The sequence below is a fragment of the Erithacus rubecula genome (genome assembly GCF_903797595.1).
Source record: "Erithacus rubecula genome assembly, chromosome: 2".
NCBI classification, from domain to species: domain Eukaryota; kingdom Metazoa; phylum Chordata; class Aves; order Passeriformes; family Muscicapidae; genus Erithacus; species Erithacus rubecula.
The window spans coordinates 47,560,412-47,575,837 of NC_136685.1; the positions used below are offsets into that span (position 1 = coordinate 47,560,412).

The 15,426-nt window shown below is 39.9% G+C and overlaps 1 protein-coding gene across 1 annotated transcript in view; it reads right to left on the bottom strand.

Annotated features, from left to right (window-relative positions):
* Positions 1–10,172: 10,172 nt before the first annotated feature.
* The window catches only part of MCM9 (minichromosome maintenance 9 homologous recombination repair factor), a 49,668-nt gene continuing 44,414 nt past the window's right edge, over positions 10,173–15,426 (bottom strand). The window contains exon 13 of the mRNA XM_079298830.1: positions 10,173–13,639. Coding sequence (XP_079154956.1) covers positions 12,130–13,639 — 1,510 coding nt within the window. The 3' untranslated portion in view covers positions 10,173–12,129. The remainder of the gene's footprint in view (positions 13,640–15,426) is intronic.

Sequence of the window (15,426 nt, forward strand, 5' to 3'; positions counted from 1 at the left end):
CCCATCAAGCTTTTAAAACTAAACTTAGCTGGGTTTGAGTTACTTTTCCTTTACAGCCTGTTTCTCATCAGCTCTCCACTATTTTCTCCCCAGAAGGTCACCAGTCTCCTCCCCAGAATGTTCTGCAACCTGAGGCAACAGAGAGAGCACAAAGTTTTCTCATCTCAAGATGTTATGAGCTGCAGTGAAGGAAACAGTCCTCCTGTGACCTCCCCTTAAAAAATCATGAATGAGAAAGTTCCTACTGGAGTCACTTTCCCCTCAATTCTCTCACCAGACTACAACCATGTTGGGGCAGAAAGGTTGTTTGACACTCTTAAGTGTCAAATTTACCTTCCCCAAAAGCAAAAAAGTATGGTGAAAATAGCAGGGACTTTATAAGAATAATCTTAAGAAGGAGTACTATTAATTATTAATCAAGATCTCACTTCAGAGGGAGTGCTCTAACCCCTGTGTTTCAGGGGATTTCATAGTTGAATTCCTGACAGAAGCTTGTAGTGCTGCCTTCCAGGGGTCCAGCACATCCAGGTTTTTCCCAGGGAATCAAGCATATGGACTAATGAAAAACAATGGTGCATGTTAACACCTAAACAGGACAAAGATGGGATGATGCCTTTGGGCCATGTCCCTAGACCCAGGATAAAGAAAGTGCTCCCAGGTCCTATAATTTAGACTGAGTACCTAAAAGTACTGAAAGTACCTAAGTAACATCTGCAAATTCATGTTTCATGCACCCTCAAAAATGTTTTGCATAATTTTTTTATTATTTATCTAGTCAGTTTTTCCAAATTGCAGCCAGAACAAACCATCTATATGCTTGCAGAATATAAGTTCTGAAAGCCACCCCTTCCTTCAGTTTCTGCTTGGTCTTATAATTGAGATAATACAATAAATACTGTAATTCTGACTGCCACTTCATTTTCTGCATGAATTCCAGCATACTGGTTTTGATTAATTTAAAACCCAGTGTCTCTGCTTCTGCTCTCTCCTAGCAAACAGACATTCCAGATCCAGACAGCTGAATTCAATAAACATGCAATGCTCATCTCCTGTACAATTTAAACTGACACCATGACCCAATTAAGCTTTTTGGCATCACAAACACTCTCAGCTTAGGGATGGTGGTGGTTCTGTGGCAGTAATAGGAACCAGATATCACTTGTATTGTTGTCTGGTTTAGACATCTCGAAGAGAACATTTAAGAGGCTCCAACAGTGGCAGTTTGGATGAAGAAGTAAAATTAAATTAGACTGAGAGTCTATCAGCAATATCAACCTGGGGACACTGTGAATTCATGAAGCAATTGTTTTATGTAGTTTAGATCCCTGATATGAGTTTGGCACATTAAGGCTAAAAATTAAGATTATATATGGATTTTTAAAAAACATGTACATGATGTTTAGATTAAATCCCTGAAATTTTTTAATAAACCAGATAAGGAGCTTTCTATAATTAATTCTTTAAAATTAGTTAGAGATCTGAAGTTAATATATCCATCACTTATGAACTTCTAATAACAAAGCCTGTTGGGAACACAATTTTAACTTGGATAGATAAGGAATATGTTTAAAATAAAGCATATTAACACACTGACATTCTCAAAAGAAACCATGCTATCTTGAGTCCTGAACAGTGAGTAGAAACAGTTCATTGACTCAGAATGGGAATTGTTCAGTGAATGAATAATGAACTGTTTAAAATCTGCAACTTGTGTGTCTTTGCACAAGGCACACAGCTGGCAAATACACAGCACAATGGGATACAATACCTAAAGGTTTACATGGAATACTTCTGTATCTGTAGGCACCTGTGATACGTGTGTGAGGAAGGGAATCTCTGGAGTGACCCAGTGGTGCACTGTCCTCTCCCAGGACAGGCTAATGTTAGTTTAATTTGTCTTTAAGACGTTTAGTGATGACACTGCCACAGTCTCTCTATGGTCACTGACAGCTGAACTCTGCACTGGCAGCACCTGCACAAGCTCTGCTCAGGGATCTGCTGGTGGGCAGATCTCCAGTGTCCTCAGGCTTGCACCTGGATGTGACACAGAATCACAGAGCCTCTAGGGCTGGAAAGGACCTCCAAAATCACCAAGCCCAACCTTTGACTGAATACCACCATATCAACCTAGACCATGGCACTGCCATGTATAGTCATTTATTGAACAATTCCAGTGGGAGTGACTGCCACTTCCCTGGGCAGCCCATTTCAGTGCTTAACCACGCCTTCAGTGAAGAAATTCTTCCTGATGTCCAGCTTGAGCCTCCCCTGAATGCCTGGAACCTGTGCTGAGGTGTCAGACCCCCCAGGCCCTGCTCCTGCTTGGGCCACAGCTGAGCACCCAAAGCAGAGGCAGAGGTGGCTCCCAGTATAGCCTGAGAGCCAGGCTCAGCCAGCAAGGCAGAGCTGCCTGTTGGCAGGGACTGCCAGCAAAGCAGTGCAGGCCCACTGATCTCTTGAAACTGCTGAAAACTTTTAAACTGAAGTTAAAGGCAATCAGGATTGCATTACAGATGCAACCCAGATGCTGGATTTCAATTTACACTTCATATTAGTGCAAGGCAAAAGCCTTGATAATTCTGTCCCCAGATCCCAGATGTCCCAGCCCAGTCTTGCAGATGAGCTGACTGTCATCACTTCTGGGTGTGTTAGATAAGTGTGGGAGGGAGCAAACCGGCTGAATTCTGTGGAGCTTTAATCACCCACCAAACAAGCTTTTGAAAGGCAGGGAAGCATTAGGGTTCAGTAACAGTCTCCTCAGCCAAAACATTCATGAGCCACAGGATAAAAAGCTGGGGAGTGGTAGTTACTTCACCAGAAACCAGGAGCAAAGACAAATATTACCAGGTACAGAAAGTATGATACTATTGTCTTAACTTGGAAGAAGGAAGTTGGCAAAGAAATATGATAGAGAGCAGTTGGCAATGTACCCCTCTAAAGATTTTGGTCAAAGCTGTTTGATGCAACTCAAAAACCTTTCTGGGCTGCTATCAGAAAAGTTTTATCTTGTTTTTTTTTCCTAGAGAGAGAAAAAGTCTCCCACCATAATATTCAAGGAAAAAGAGTTTTCAAGAGCATTCAGCTCAAACCTGGATTGCTACCAATTAAGCTCATGTTAATCAGCTTAATGCCCACGCTAATGCATAAGCATATTATTGAGGAAAGGATGAGAAATACCAAAGCCATCCTTGCCTTGGACACTGCTGACTAGGAGATTTAAATTGTACAGCTCTCAGTGATAATACATTGTGCTGAGTGGATATTTATTGGCTCTCCAATTCCTTATCCTGAAGGAAATAATTAAGGATAGAAGCAGTCTATAGCTACACTAGCAAAGAGATCTGGAAAACACCTGACCAGCTCATTCTGCTATCATGTGGATTTTCAGTCTGAGATTCTGACAGTAAAATAATTCTCAGTATTTTCCTCCTTGTTCAGAACAGTTTCTTGCCCAGAGATGAGAAAGGTGGAATGCCCAAAGGTCTGAGTCCATGGCAGGGAGAACTGCTGAGGAATATTAGGTTTTTGGCCTGATTACAGAACAACAGAATGGTTTGGATTGGGAGATACCTTAAATATCATCTAGTTCCAGCCCCCTGCCATGGGCAGGGATTATTTTCCACTAGTTCAGGTTCCTTAAAGCTCCATCCAGCTTAGACTTGGCCACTTCCATTGAAGGGGCCCCCACAATTTCTCTGGACAATCTGTGCTCATCACCTTCACAGTGGATACTTTGCTGATATCTAATTTAAATTTATCCTCTTTCCGTTTGAAGCCATTGCCCTTTATCCTACTGTCCTTGTACCAAGTCTCTCTCCAGCTCTCTTGCAGCCTCTCTTTAGGTACTGGAAGATGCTCTAAGGTCTGCCCAGACCCCTCTCTTCAAGGGTGAATGGCTGAGAGAGTACAGGCTGATCTCCACTCCTTTGAGCAGCTTTTTGGCCTTCTCTGGACCTGCTCCAAACAGGTCCACAACCTTTGTAAGCTGGGGGTCCTAGAACTGGATCCAGCATGGCAAGTGGGGTCTTGCCTGAATGGAAGAGAGGAGGGATCACCTCCCTCCACCTGCTGGCCACTTTTCTTTTGATCCATCACAAAAAGAAAGCACTCCATACCTCACTCCATGATCCAGAGGTTCATGCAGTGACTCATAATATTGGAACTAATCCTAAAAGTAAGAAAACATGGTGTGACCCAGGCCCGGGCACTCTGTTTAAATATCAGATGTCTTAGTTTGGAAAAGAATATTTAAGGTCAAAGTGTCTCTTCATCATGGCTTACTCTTAAGTGCAATGGTTTCAGGTAACAAGGGCAGTGATGACATGCAATATATTAAGAGTTTAACATATCCTTTGATAAGTTGAGATGCTTAAAATTATACTATGATTATGTCTTCCAACCAACAATGATACTCAAAGATCTTCAAAATTACATTTTTAGCATGTCAGGAGAGTATTCCTACCCAAGGTAACATGATATCATTTTGCTGTTGTGATTCCCAGGATCAGGGAAGAAGCAGTGCACACAGCCACTGTGTTCAGTGACTGACAAGTATTTTTCACAGCAGTTGGCTCCAAGGACTTTTCCCTCTACAAAAAAATAATTGAAATTTTGGAGCTCCCTCTGCTGGTTCTATGCAGAGGGTTCTTTCAGGTAATCACTCTCCCTTCTCTTTGATTGTTCATGACCATTTAGAAAATTAACTTCAGGCATTGCTGTATTAAAAAACAAAATAAAGTTACTACACTGCTTATTGGAGCATGTGTCTGTGGTAGTTGATGTTATATTGGAGAAAAATCTGACATTCCTCTAACAACGAGAGAAAAGGTTTCTTTTTTAAAGTTTAATTTCAGAACTTGCAAATGCATAGTCTAATGCATGCAAGTGTTTAGTGGGAGCACATATCCCTATCACACCATTTTCCCACAGATTTCTAATATATGTGCACTTATGATATGCGACATGTTAGAGTCTGCCTTTCTAAGTACAAACAAGGTAAACCAGGAAGCTAGCACATGTGAAAACACTGCACAAAACAGCAGAAACTAATCCTTTATATGCCTTATTTAACTGTTACATGGGTGAGAATTTCCCTTTTTATGAAAAAAATAAAATAAAATATTCTTACTGTCATGTATGGAAATGGCACTAAAAGGTTTCAGTTCAGAGTCTGCTGTTCTAAGATGGCTCACTGTGCCACACAACACAATCACACGGGTATTTCACATGCATCTGTTTAAAAACCAGCCAAACAACAGAGAGAACAGACATCAGGAACGGGGTTTGTCCAAGGTATTGCTCAGGTTTCATTGTCTTCTTCAATACCCTTCAATACCTTTAAAGAGAGCTGCCTTAAGTTCCAACCAACCTGAGCTCCACACATCAGCATTAACCTATAAAAAAATGCTAACAATGGAGGTATACAGCTCTCAATAGGGCTCATAAAATACTAATGGAAGAGCAATAATGTAATTACAGGAACAGCTGATTAAATCAAGATAGCACTTAACAGAATAAGGTAATTCCAAATCTAATAATTATATTAGATTATATCATCATTTCTGTGACACCACTGAGAAGTGATTAGAGATGAAACTTCAACTTTCAATTTTTTATCAATTTAATTTACATTTATTTAATTGCTAATATAGAAAAAACCCATCTATTTGCTCTAAGTTCATTGAGAGAACAGCATATTTTCAGTTCCAGTTTTCTTGAAGAAAAGGTTTTTATCAGAAGATCAGAAAGGTACTTAGTTCTGAATATTGACAGCTGGATAATGGACTCATAAGTACATGCTGCTGAGCTGAATCTTGTGGAGGTCATTACAAAAATTATCCCACTGAGGTCACTGGAAATATTCTTTCTGATTCTGGCAAAAACTGGAATGACCCACTAGTGACTTTAAAGTTTTCAATCTTCCCAACACTTTATGGTGCATTTAAAATAATTTTGGTTTGGCTCTTTGTTATTTATTTAAATATGTAAGAGATCTTTCAGTGATGCTGCTAATCACTAGCTATAGAGTATAACAGAGATGTCAGACTTAAATATTCTGAAACTATAAGCCAGACACTGTAAAAAGTATTTTTACCAAAAAAGTTAACTTGCTGTAGGGAAATTCAGGGGAAAGTTTAGGGGAACTTTATTCTACCTCTCACTACAAATGTTTCAGAGGTCAATCTGTGATCCAAAAGAACCTCTTCAAAATCATGGCTGTAAAGCATACAGACCTTTGCATTCAAAGACATTTTTACACCTCCACCTCGCCATGAAAGTGGGAATGAAGTACAGCTGTCCTACTGGTAGTGTTGAGTGGGAGTGAAGCTGGTGAAGCTGCATGATTCCTTCAAGCAGTGCTTCCAGACCACTGAGATGGACTAGAAGCAGAGCTGCAGGTGCAGCTGCTCAAGTTGCTGACTGCCTTTTCCATGTTGAAGCTACAGAAGTGTTTCGTTTCTTCCTTGTCATGTTTTGTTCTGACAGATGAACTGTGGCTTGTGGTGAGTAGGTGCCTTGAATGGAGGAAGAAAACCCTTCTGGAGAAAGACAAGTAACATTTCTGGAAAAATGTGGTGCACTCACCTAGGATTTGGCAACGAAGGTAAGCAACATAAGGATGCTGCTGAACACAGGAGATGACTACATCAGGGAACTAGCAGCTCCCACTGTTCTTCACCCCTGCCTTCAGCTGCCAGGGAGAGCAGAGTTAGAATAATGCTGACAGCAGTCACAGGATGATTTGGAACTTGGTACCTGCTATTCACAAGGTGCCAACACCTTGTGAGTGATCATGGCCATGCAGGTATTACTTGTACGAGCTTTCTTTTGGGGACTGTGATGACACATACTTCTTCCCTTGCCTTTTTACAAGTGGCACTGAGTTCAAGTTGGGAAATGTTACTGATTGAAAACTCACTGCTCCAAAGGACATCTCTTGCTAAACTGCATTGCAACAATACATCTTATTTGTACAATAACATCTGCATTTTTAAACAATATTCCCTTGTTATTGCTGTGTATGTAGTTACACAATGATATATACAGAAATATTATGTACACAATTGTAATTGGACATACTGGCTTAGAATAGTCAAACTTGACAAAAAAAAAATTTTCACTCTTTTCTAAAATAGCTGTACTCATTAAGTAAAGGACAGTGTTATTCCTTGGAACTATTAATATTCTTCTGTCTAACAGGAAGAAAAATATTGATAAGCAAAGGCAAGCCAGACACCTAAGGGAGATGACATAATTCTAATTAATTATTAATGAAGCTATTGCCTCATTCACATGAAATACACAGCACTTAATACTCTATCCACCTCATCTTCCCATCAATAAATACATTCTCTCTACAATGGGATATTATATATCCTCACTTGGGACATCTGTTCACATGGAATCCACTAATCAGAAGTTTCAGTTCAGTTTGACTTTGCCTTGCCTTTGGCTTTAGCTTACTTGGTTTGGTAAGCCTGATGCACATCACATTAAGATATTTAACCCATTAATCTGTGCATCCAACAAGAATCACAACATTTAGACCACCGAAGAATAACATGAACAACAAGCAAACTGAGCCATGTAGGGTTTTCTTCTGCTTGGCAGCTATTTAGAATGAAAAGCAGCATATGAAGGGGAATAAGACTGGCTGAAGGTCAGCATAAGAGCATGCTAGCAGAGTAGCTCAGCCACACGGTACACACTCCCTTTTCAGTTCAACTTCTGCCCCATTTTAGTGGCATGTTTAAAATTCTTATACTGCTGGAAAAACTGAAGGCTGCTTTTGTGAAATGTTTACATGGAAAGAGATTCCTATTTTGGGTGGTTTTACAAGCTTAAGAACTAGGTATCCACCCCATAAGTGCCCTAAATAGGATGGGCAATACCTCCCAGGGGAGCTTTGGAGGGAGCTGCATGAACATTGCAGGAACAGGCAGTGACAGGAGTCCTGAGGTTTGGAGAAAGGCGGCAACAAGGGTCTGGGAGGAAGAGAAGGATGTGAGGAGGCACCTCCAGGGGAGGAGGAAACAGTGGCAGCACTCACAGGCCATGTCTGGTAAGGTCTGACAGTGGTCTCCAACAAAACTGGACTAGAAGAAGGACATAAAGCACAACTTTGTCCTCCTAAGTACTGCCAGATAACAAATACCCACATATTCTGCTGTCTCTATGAAGAATTTCGGGTGATCCTGAAGGATCAGAGCTGATTGAGTGTAACTTATTAATGTAGCTGTTTAAATTAAAGAAGTTAAAAATATTAGAAGAAAACTGGATATAAAATCAGCTGCTTTCTGTCTTAGTGCCTTTTCATTTTAGGAAAGTTTTGCATAAACATCTCTGAATTACTCTGTCTTAAATGTCAGTCTTGCAGTGATGCTACAATGAATAAGTGACTAGATTGCTACATCCTGAGACTCATCTGCAAGTGAGGTAACCAATAAATGAAGGCATGAATTAAGGTGAAATGAAAAGATTACTAAAAAGATTTTTTTTTAAAAAATAAAGGAAATTTAAAAAAAAACCAAACAAGCAGGTAAAAACCCCAGTAGATATCTGGAAATAACTTGTGGCTGTATAGTCAGGAAGAGCTTTGCAGTTTGTCTTCATTTTATGAAGACTGTGCTCATAAGCATCTAACCCAGAAAGGAAGAGTCCTTAGGAAGCCTCTTTCAGCAGGAATTTCCAGCTATGAAAGAAGTGAGGACACAGGCCATCAGAGAGACCTGTACATCAACCAGTGTACTATGTAATCACATAGTGATTAATTACTCACAGCTTCCCCTTCCTAAGTACTGGCAAACAAGAAGTGATTCAGGCACTAAGCAGATCTACCTCATGATGGTCTCAAATATCACACCTAAGCCCCTAATTCAGAGGGGTGTGGGTCTCAAGTCCAGTCTTGGTTTAGCCAAGGTTGTGCCTTTCTCAGCAAAAGTACCATGCCTGCAGCAGGATTTTAAAAGTTATCAAGAAGCCTTTTTTTTTTTTTTTTTTTGTTAACACAAAAATATAACAAATATATAATTAAATTGTTGAGGTTTTTTTGCTTCATCAGCATGTCTGCATGGGCTCTTCAGAACACTACTATGGGACATGATCTTCTCCCACACTGACTTGATGAAATCTGGTTTCAGCCAAGGTAATGGAGTCTGGCCACTGAATATCTAACAGCATTTCACTGCTGCTTACAAATGAGGGCCTGACTAACACACTGCTAGAACCAGTGGCTTCTGAAGTTTGGTTCAAATGGATTTTGAGACAGCAACACATATATTCACCTTCCATGAACACAGCTTAACAAAATACTAGTGTATCCAGGAATGATTGATTTGATAGACCATAGACTCAGAGAGGCAAGTGCAAAACAGATAATGGCTCAGTGCATGGCCAGGAAGACAGGCTGACAGGAAGTGACTCATCTGCCCTTTGACTGCACAAAGTACTCAAAAAGAAAATTCATCTGTAGGTTAGCTCAGCAGACTGGCACTGCCACAGTGCTTTAAATTCTCCAATCATTGTAGCACTCAAAAAACATTAAAACTTGTGATTATTTGTGGGGGAAGTTGGTTTATAAAGGAAAAAGAAAGAAGTTAGCAATGTTCCCTGTCAAAGCACTGATAAATGGGTTCTGTAGCAATGGCAACAGTGAGGGAGAGAGTAAATCAGCAGCAGGTATCATTTTCTTATTACTGTGAGCTCCTCATTTATCTTGGATGCTCTGAATTCATGCTATGAATCAGATGCAGTACCACAACAGTAGCATTTCAACTGGTCTGCTAAAGAACGATCTCAGCAGTATCTGCTTTTCCAAATTCATTCTCAGGTTACTTACCCCTCACACTTAGGTGAGCAGGACCCGTTTGCAGACAGTTTGGAAAGCCAACAGCACTTTTCCTCTGATAGTATAGAAAAGATGGGCCTTTCTACAAGCTCAGTGAAATGTCCTGTGCCTTCTTTTCTTTGTTTCTAACTGTGAAACAAGGCCCAAGGGGCCTTCTAGGCAGAGTGACTGGATTTTTCAGTCTCCTTCTTTGATTCTTCTGGGCTTTTGCTGCAATTCTCATGTTACACAAAACAGAGAAGCAGAACCCTAAAATCTCAAAAACCTCTGCTCAGTAAAGAATCACTGTTCCATTTCATAAAGTAGTACACTGACTACTTCTAACCAGGGGAGTCTGAAAACTTTATTTTTAATGGATATACTATCTAGCATATTATCCCACAAAATTAATCACCAGTAAGACACTACCAAAAATAGCAAATTCACTCTTCCTAAATTCTACAGTCTATGTTTGGATTTAGCTGCCTAAAGCATATCTAAGTGGCAGATAGCAACCCAACCATGCTCTTTCCAGAAAGCCTGGAAAGCCTCCAGGGCATTATCAAACTAGTCCTAATGTGCTCAAACTGTTTTGAGGGTTGGAAGCTTGGCTAGTAAAGACAGTAGCTATGTTCTGGCTTTGCACTGGCCAGCCAGTAACACCCATCAAACCAAAGACCTACAAAAGAGGATTTCTGACTGTAAATGCAAGCATGCTGATGCAAAAAAATTCAAATAGAAAGACCATCAAAATGTTCATAGGTTCAGAATTCCTGACCCTTCTTTCAGTGCTGACACAGCATCCTGTAGGATGTTGATTTTCACAGACAGTAGGTCAGGAGTGCATGTCAACCTCACCTGGGCATAGGTATGAGAACAAACATGATAGGGTGGCTCTGTGCTTTGGGAGGGAGGTGGATAAACTCCACTTGTTTTGGTGGATGGCATGTTTCCAGTGGAGGAACTACCACACAGTCTGGACAGCAACATTGCTGTCATTTTGGCAAAGTCTGAAGAGCAAGCCAACATTATCTTAGTGTTCTCACAATTTCACTGTACCACTCTGAAATACTTGGGCTTCACACTCCCTCAATTCTCTGAAATTCTGCAGTATTTTAACTCACTTGGTTTCAAAGGAGCTACTTCTAACCAAATCAAGAGAGAACCAGATCTTTCTGCTAGGAAGTCTCCCAGGAGATTTACTCTGTTGTAGGCAACCACTCTATTCTCTGTTTACCTTGCAGGTAATAACAAGAATATTCAGTGGAGAATTCAAACACAGAAGAAACACAACAGGCAGGACACTAGAAGAAAATTAAGGCTTACCTTCCTCTGTAAACATGTAATGCATTAGTAGATTAACTTCCCATTAGACAAATGAATGACACAAGATGCAGCATGCTACAGAAGACAAACTACGTATCAGATGCAGTAAAACTCTAATCATAACTAAAATATCTAAGTAAACATTATCTGACTCAGAACCAAGCTACACTAGGGAAGCTCTTCACTGTGCTGCTAGGTTTGAAGTGTAGTTTATCTGCCAGGGCTTAATGCCTGCATTAAAGTTACCCTGGTTACTGACAACTCCCATTCAATCACCTGAAACTCGTTGTCTCTGCAGTGGAGAACTGTGTGTTTATTACAGAGCTGGGTTTTGATAAAATAACCCAGAATACAGATACAGATACCTGAACCAGTGTATTTAAAACCGAAATTAAAAAACAGAAACAAAAAGCTCATGATCCATGTTTTCAACATCAGATGTGTAACAAGCAGCACAGAAATCAGAGATGAAGCAAAATTGTCGTGATATTGATAATACAGAAACACCATAGCATGATGATAGATCACAATATTGGTAACTATGGCACATATAGATGAACAAAACATAGCTTGAGCACCATCATTTTTCTAAAGAGGCATAATCACTTGGAAGGACAATCTGAATAATGAGTAGTTCTATCCGTTACATGAAATAAAGGATAAAGTCAGTAAAGACTGCTCTTCTGCCAAGATCACTCACTCTGGACACACAAAAATAGCTATACAAGTCTTTAGGATTCGTCAGTTCAATCAAAACAGTGAAGTGAGATAAACAGTCCTGGAAAGAGTTTAGAAAACCAAATCAGGCCTGCAGCACACGCAGTCCTTGCTTATGTAAAGTATATGGCCCTGAAAGAAAGTATGTTCACAGGCCCAGGATGATTCTATGAAATGCTTTGAAAAGCATGGATACAAGTGATAGAAGGGTGAAGATTCAGAAGAACTGGATGTTAAATAATTGGGAGGATATATACATGTTACATGCTTGGATTTTTCCTAACCTCTTTATCCCAATCAAAATCTAATGCAGCATCATCCAGCTCTGCTATGGAGAAGAGAGATGTCTTTGTGACCACGCTGGCTGTACTAGAATTTCCCAATGCAAAACTCTTCCTTTTGCTAGGATTGCTCACGTGCATCTTCAGCAATGGGCTGTGGCTTTCCCTGCTGGTGACATTCCCAATGGCAGGTGAGGTTTCTGATTTTGCCTCGGGACGGGATACAAAGGAGAATGTTGACAGCTTAGCTAATGTGCTGGAGCGCACCTTCCCTGTGCTTGGACCACCGAGCTTCTCCTCTCCCTCCCTCCCCTTCTCAGTGGGTGGGGCTGACACAGCATCAGACCTGCCATCAGAGCATATTGCTGAACTTTCTCTGATCTCCTTCCCTAAGGCCCGACTCTGCTGCTCCTGTTCCCCTTTTTCATCAATTGATCCTTTTTCCAAACTACATTTTCCTAAGGGAGGCGATGTCATCTTGCTTTTCTCAGGTGGGCAGCATTCTTCTGAAAGCTGCTCTTCCTGGAGCTGCTCTCCTGGCTTACAAACAGTTTCACTTGGAAAAAGAGAAAATTCTTCATTTGTCTTCTCTGAAGAATGAGCAAGCTTTGTTCTTGGTCTGAAAGAAAATTTAGCTAGTTTAGCAGCTGGGGGACTTTCACTTTCTTGCTCAGGGGAACTTACTACCTTTGTTTCCTTCACTACTTGATCTTTACTTCTTTTTCTTATGGAAACTGCTGTACTTTTTGCTGCTACTGATACGCTGTTCCCTTCTCCTAGCACAGAATCTTCGTTGCTTGAGAGATCTAGCAGGCCAGAGGCAGGTAATTCTGAAGGAAGGGCCTTTGCCCTGGGGTCCTGTGTACTTGTAAAGAATCCATATGACTTCTCCCTGTGCAGCCTCTGCCAGCTTCTAGAAGCATGCTGTTTAATAACTGAATCCTGCACACTAGAACTTGGTGCTGGGTCTGCAGTATTATCTTCTGAAGAAGAACAGTTGTGCTCTTCAGTCCTTTTTCTCCTTAACTTGGAAACTTTGTCCTTTTGTTTCAGAGGAGCATTCAGATCCACAGCTGCTAGTGACTCTCTCATGCCATTTTGCTTCCTTGGAATTGAAGCAGATCTTTCTTCAGAACTTGAAGTTTTTGAAGCCAAGTTATTTGGAGATATCTTGGGCACTGGTGACTCCCTCAGAGAATTTTCTCCAGCATCAGTGCTGCTCCCTTCCACACTGTCAAACCATGACAGGCTGTTTGTATTTTTGTTATTACCACATGCTGGGCTGGACAAGGGTTCTAGATGAATACTCCCTTCCCAGCTGCCTTCAAGCAAAGGTGTCTGTGGCCCAGAACTATCCTCTTCTTGATTAGAAGGTTCTGACTGAGACCTTTGCTTTGACTGCCCCAGAGCATTCTCATTTGAGCACCTTGTGGTAGCACTGAAATTTGTTTCTTCAGGCTGCTGCTGGCATGAATTTTCCTTTTGCAATCTATACAGTGAAAAGAAAAAGTAAACAATAATAAATTAATTTTCTTCCTTTTTCTTTCTTCATTGCATTAGTGATACATAATATGCATGACTGGTGGAAAGCTACAAATAATGTTAGGTCACAACATTATATTATTAAGTTTCACATACAGCTCTGAAAGCTGGTGTTGCAGTCTGTGATCTTTCAACACCTTCAACAGTGAGTGGCATAATTTAGTGTCCCCAGCAGAAGACAGGCAGATGGACAAAGAAAGCAATCACCTAAACTGCATTTCATTGGGAAACCAAACAAAAGCAAAACAAAAAACAAACAAAAACCCCAACAAAAAAGAAAAAAAAAAACCCAAATCAAACAGCTTTACACTACTTACAATAATTGTTAGAGTCCCTTACAGATTTTACATATTCAGTAAGTCTATCTTCTAGAACAGGAACCTAATTAAATCTTATCCTAAACCAGATAAGTCTCAAATGGAAATGAAAAACCATTGGAATGGAAACCTTGGTTTATTACTTGGAATAGTGTTTTTTTTTTTTTGTTTCTCTCATAATCACTATATACTCAGCATGTCAAAAAAGTGATAGAATGAAAGCATCTCAAATCACTTATAAAACTTAATTATCACTGTCTGTGGGTATCAATATTATCAGGGCCCTCCAAAACAAGAGGTGCTTGATGTTCTGTCTATACTACCTAAACATATTTTCCAAGACAGACAGCATTCTGGTTTGTGCTAAACAGTGATATAAACCACAAGTGAAAAGGAGCCACCTTGCATCCCAAAAGTGACTGCATTTGTCTAGAATAAATTATTCTTATGCATTATAAACAGTTTCTCTGCTCTGGGAGAAACATAACACTATAGAGACGTGTATAGACATGTTTAGAATAATTACTATAATGTTTTACTAACATGTCTATTCTTAATTTTTAATGGAAAGTGGCAGAAATTATATGACTCATCAAGAAGGGTTGAGATATATGATACATGCCTGTTTTATTGAAATATAGTATAGGGGGAATGCATGGAACAAGTCTTCTAATACAGAATGGGTTGTTTTAAAGAGGACATTCATTTAGTATTCCCTTAGCTATTAAAGAGAGGGAAGAAGAAATCAGCTTAATTTGCAGCAGAGGTATTTGGTGGGATATTGGGAAAACCTTTATGAGCATTGGGTGGAGCAATCATGGAACAGACTACAGAAGGGCAACAGAAAATCCTCATCATTAGAAGGCTATAGAGCAGACAATGTGAGCTCCTGCCAGGAAGGTCAAACACAGATTTGATCCTCTCTTTGTATTTGATCTCCCATCCCATCCTACATTTCTACTTGTTGAAGTTATCTCACTTTCATCTATTTCTGCTGACTTTCTGGGTATTTAGCACACCATTACTGTAAGTTATAAAATAAGTCTCAAAAATATTCAAAGGACAAGTGAATTCTCCCAGGTATTTCCATTAATTTCAACACCATTAATCTTTTATCTTCCTTTAAAAGTAAGAAAAACCAAGTTTCTTTAAAGCTGAATCTCATTTCAAAAAGAAAATGCAGTTGGGTGTTTTAAATTTTATTTTATTTTCTTCCAATTCTAGGGTTTTTCTCTCAGGTTCAGTGCATTAAATTTTTTCTGTTAATAATAACAAATAGGTTTCCCAAAGATTATCACAGTGAGCTGAAAACCAGGATCCTGACAAGCCCAATACAGAAGACAGCTTAAAAAATCATGAAGCAGATCTGCTGTGTTTTACTAAACAAGTAGCAAAAAAGTAATATAAAATTATTTGC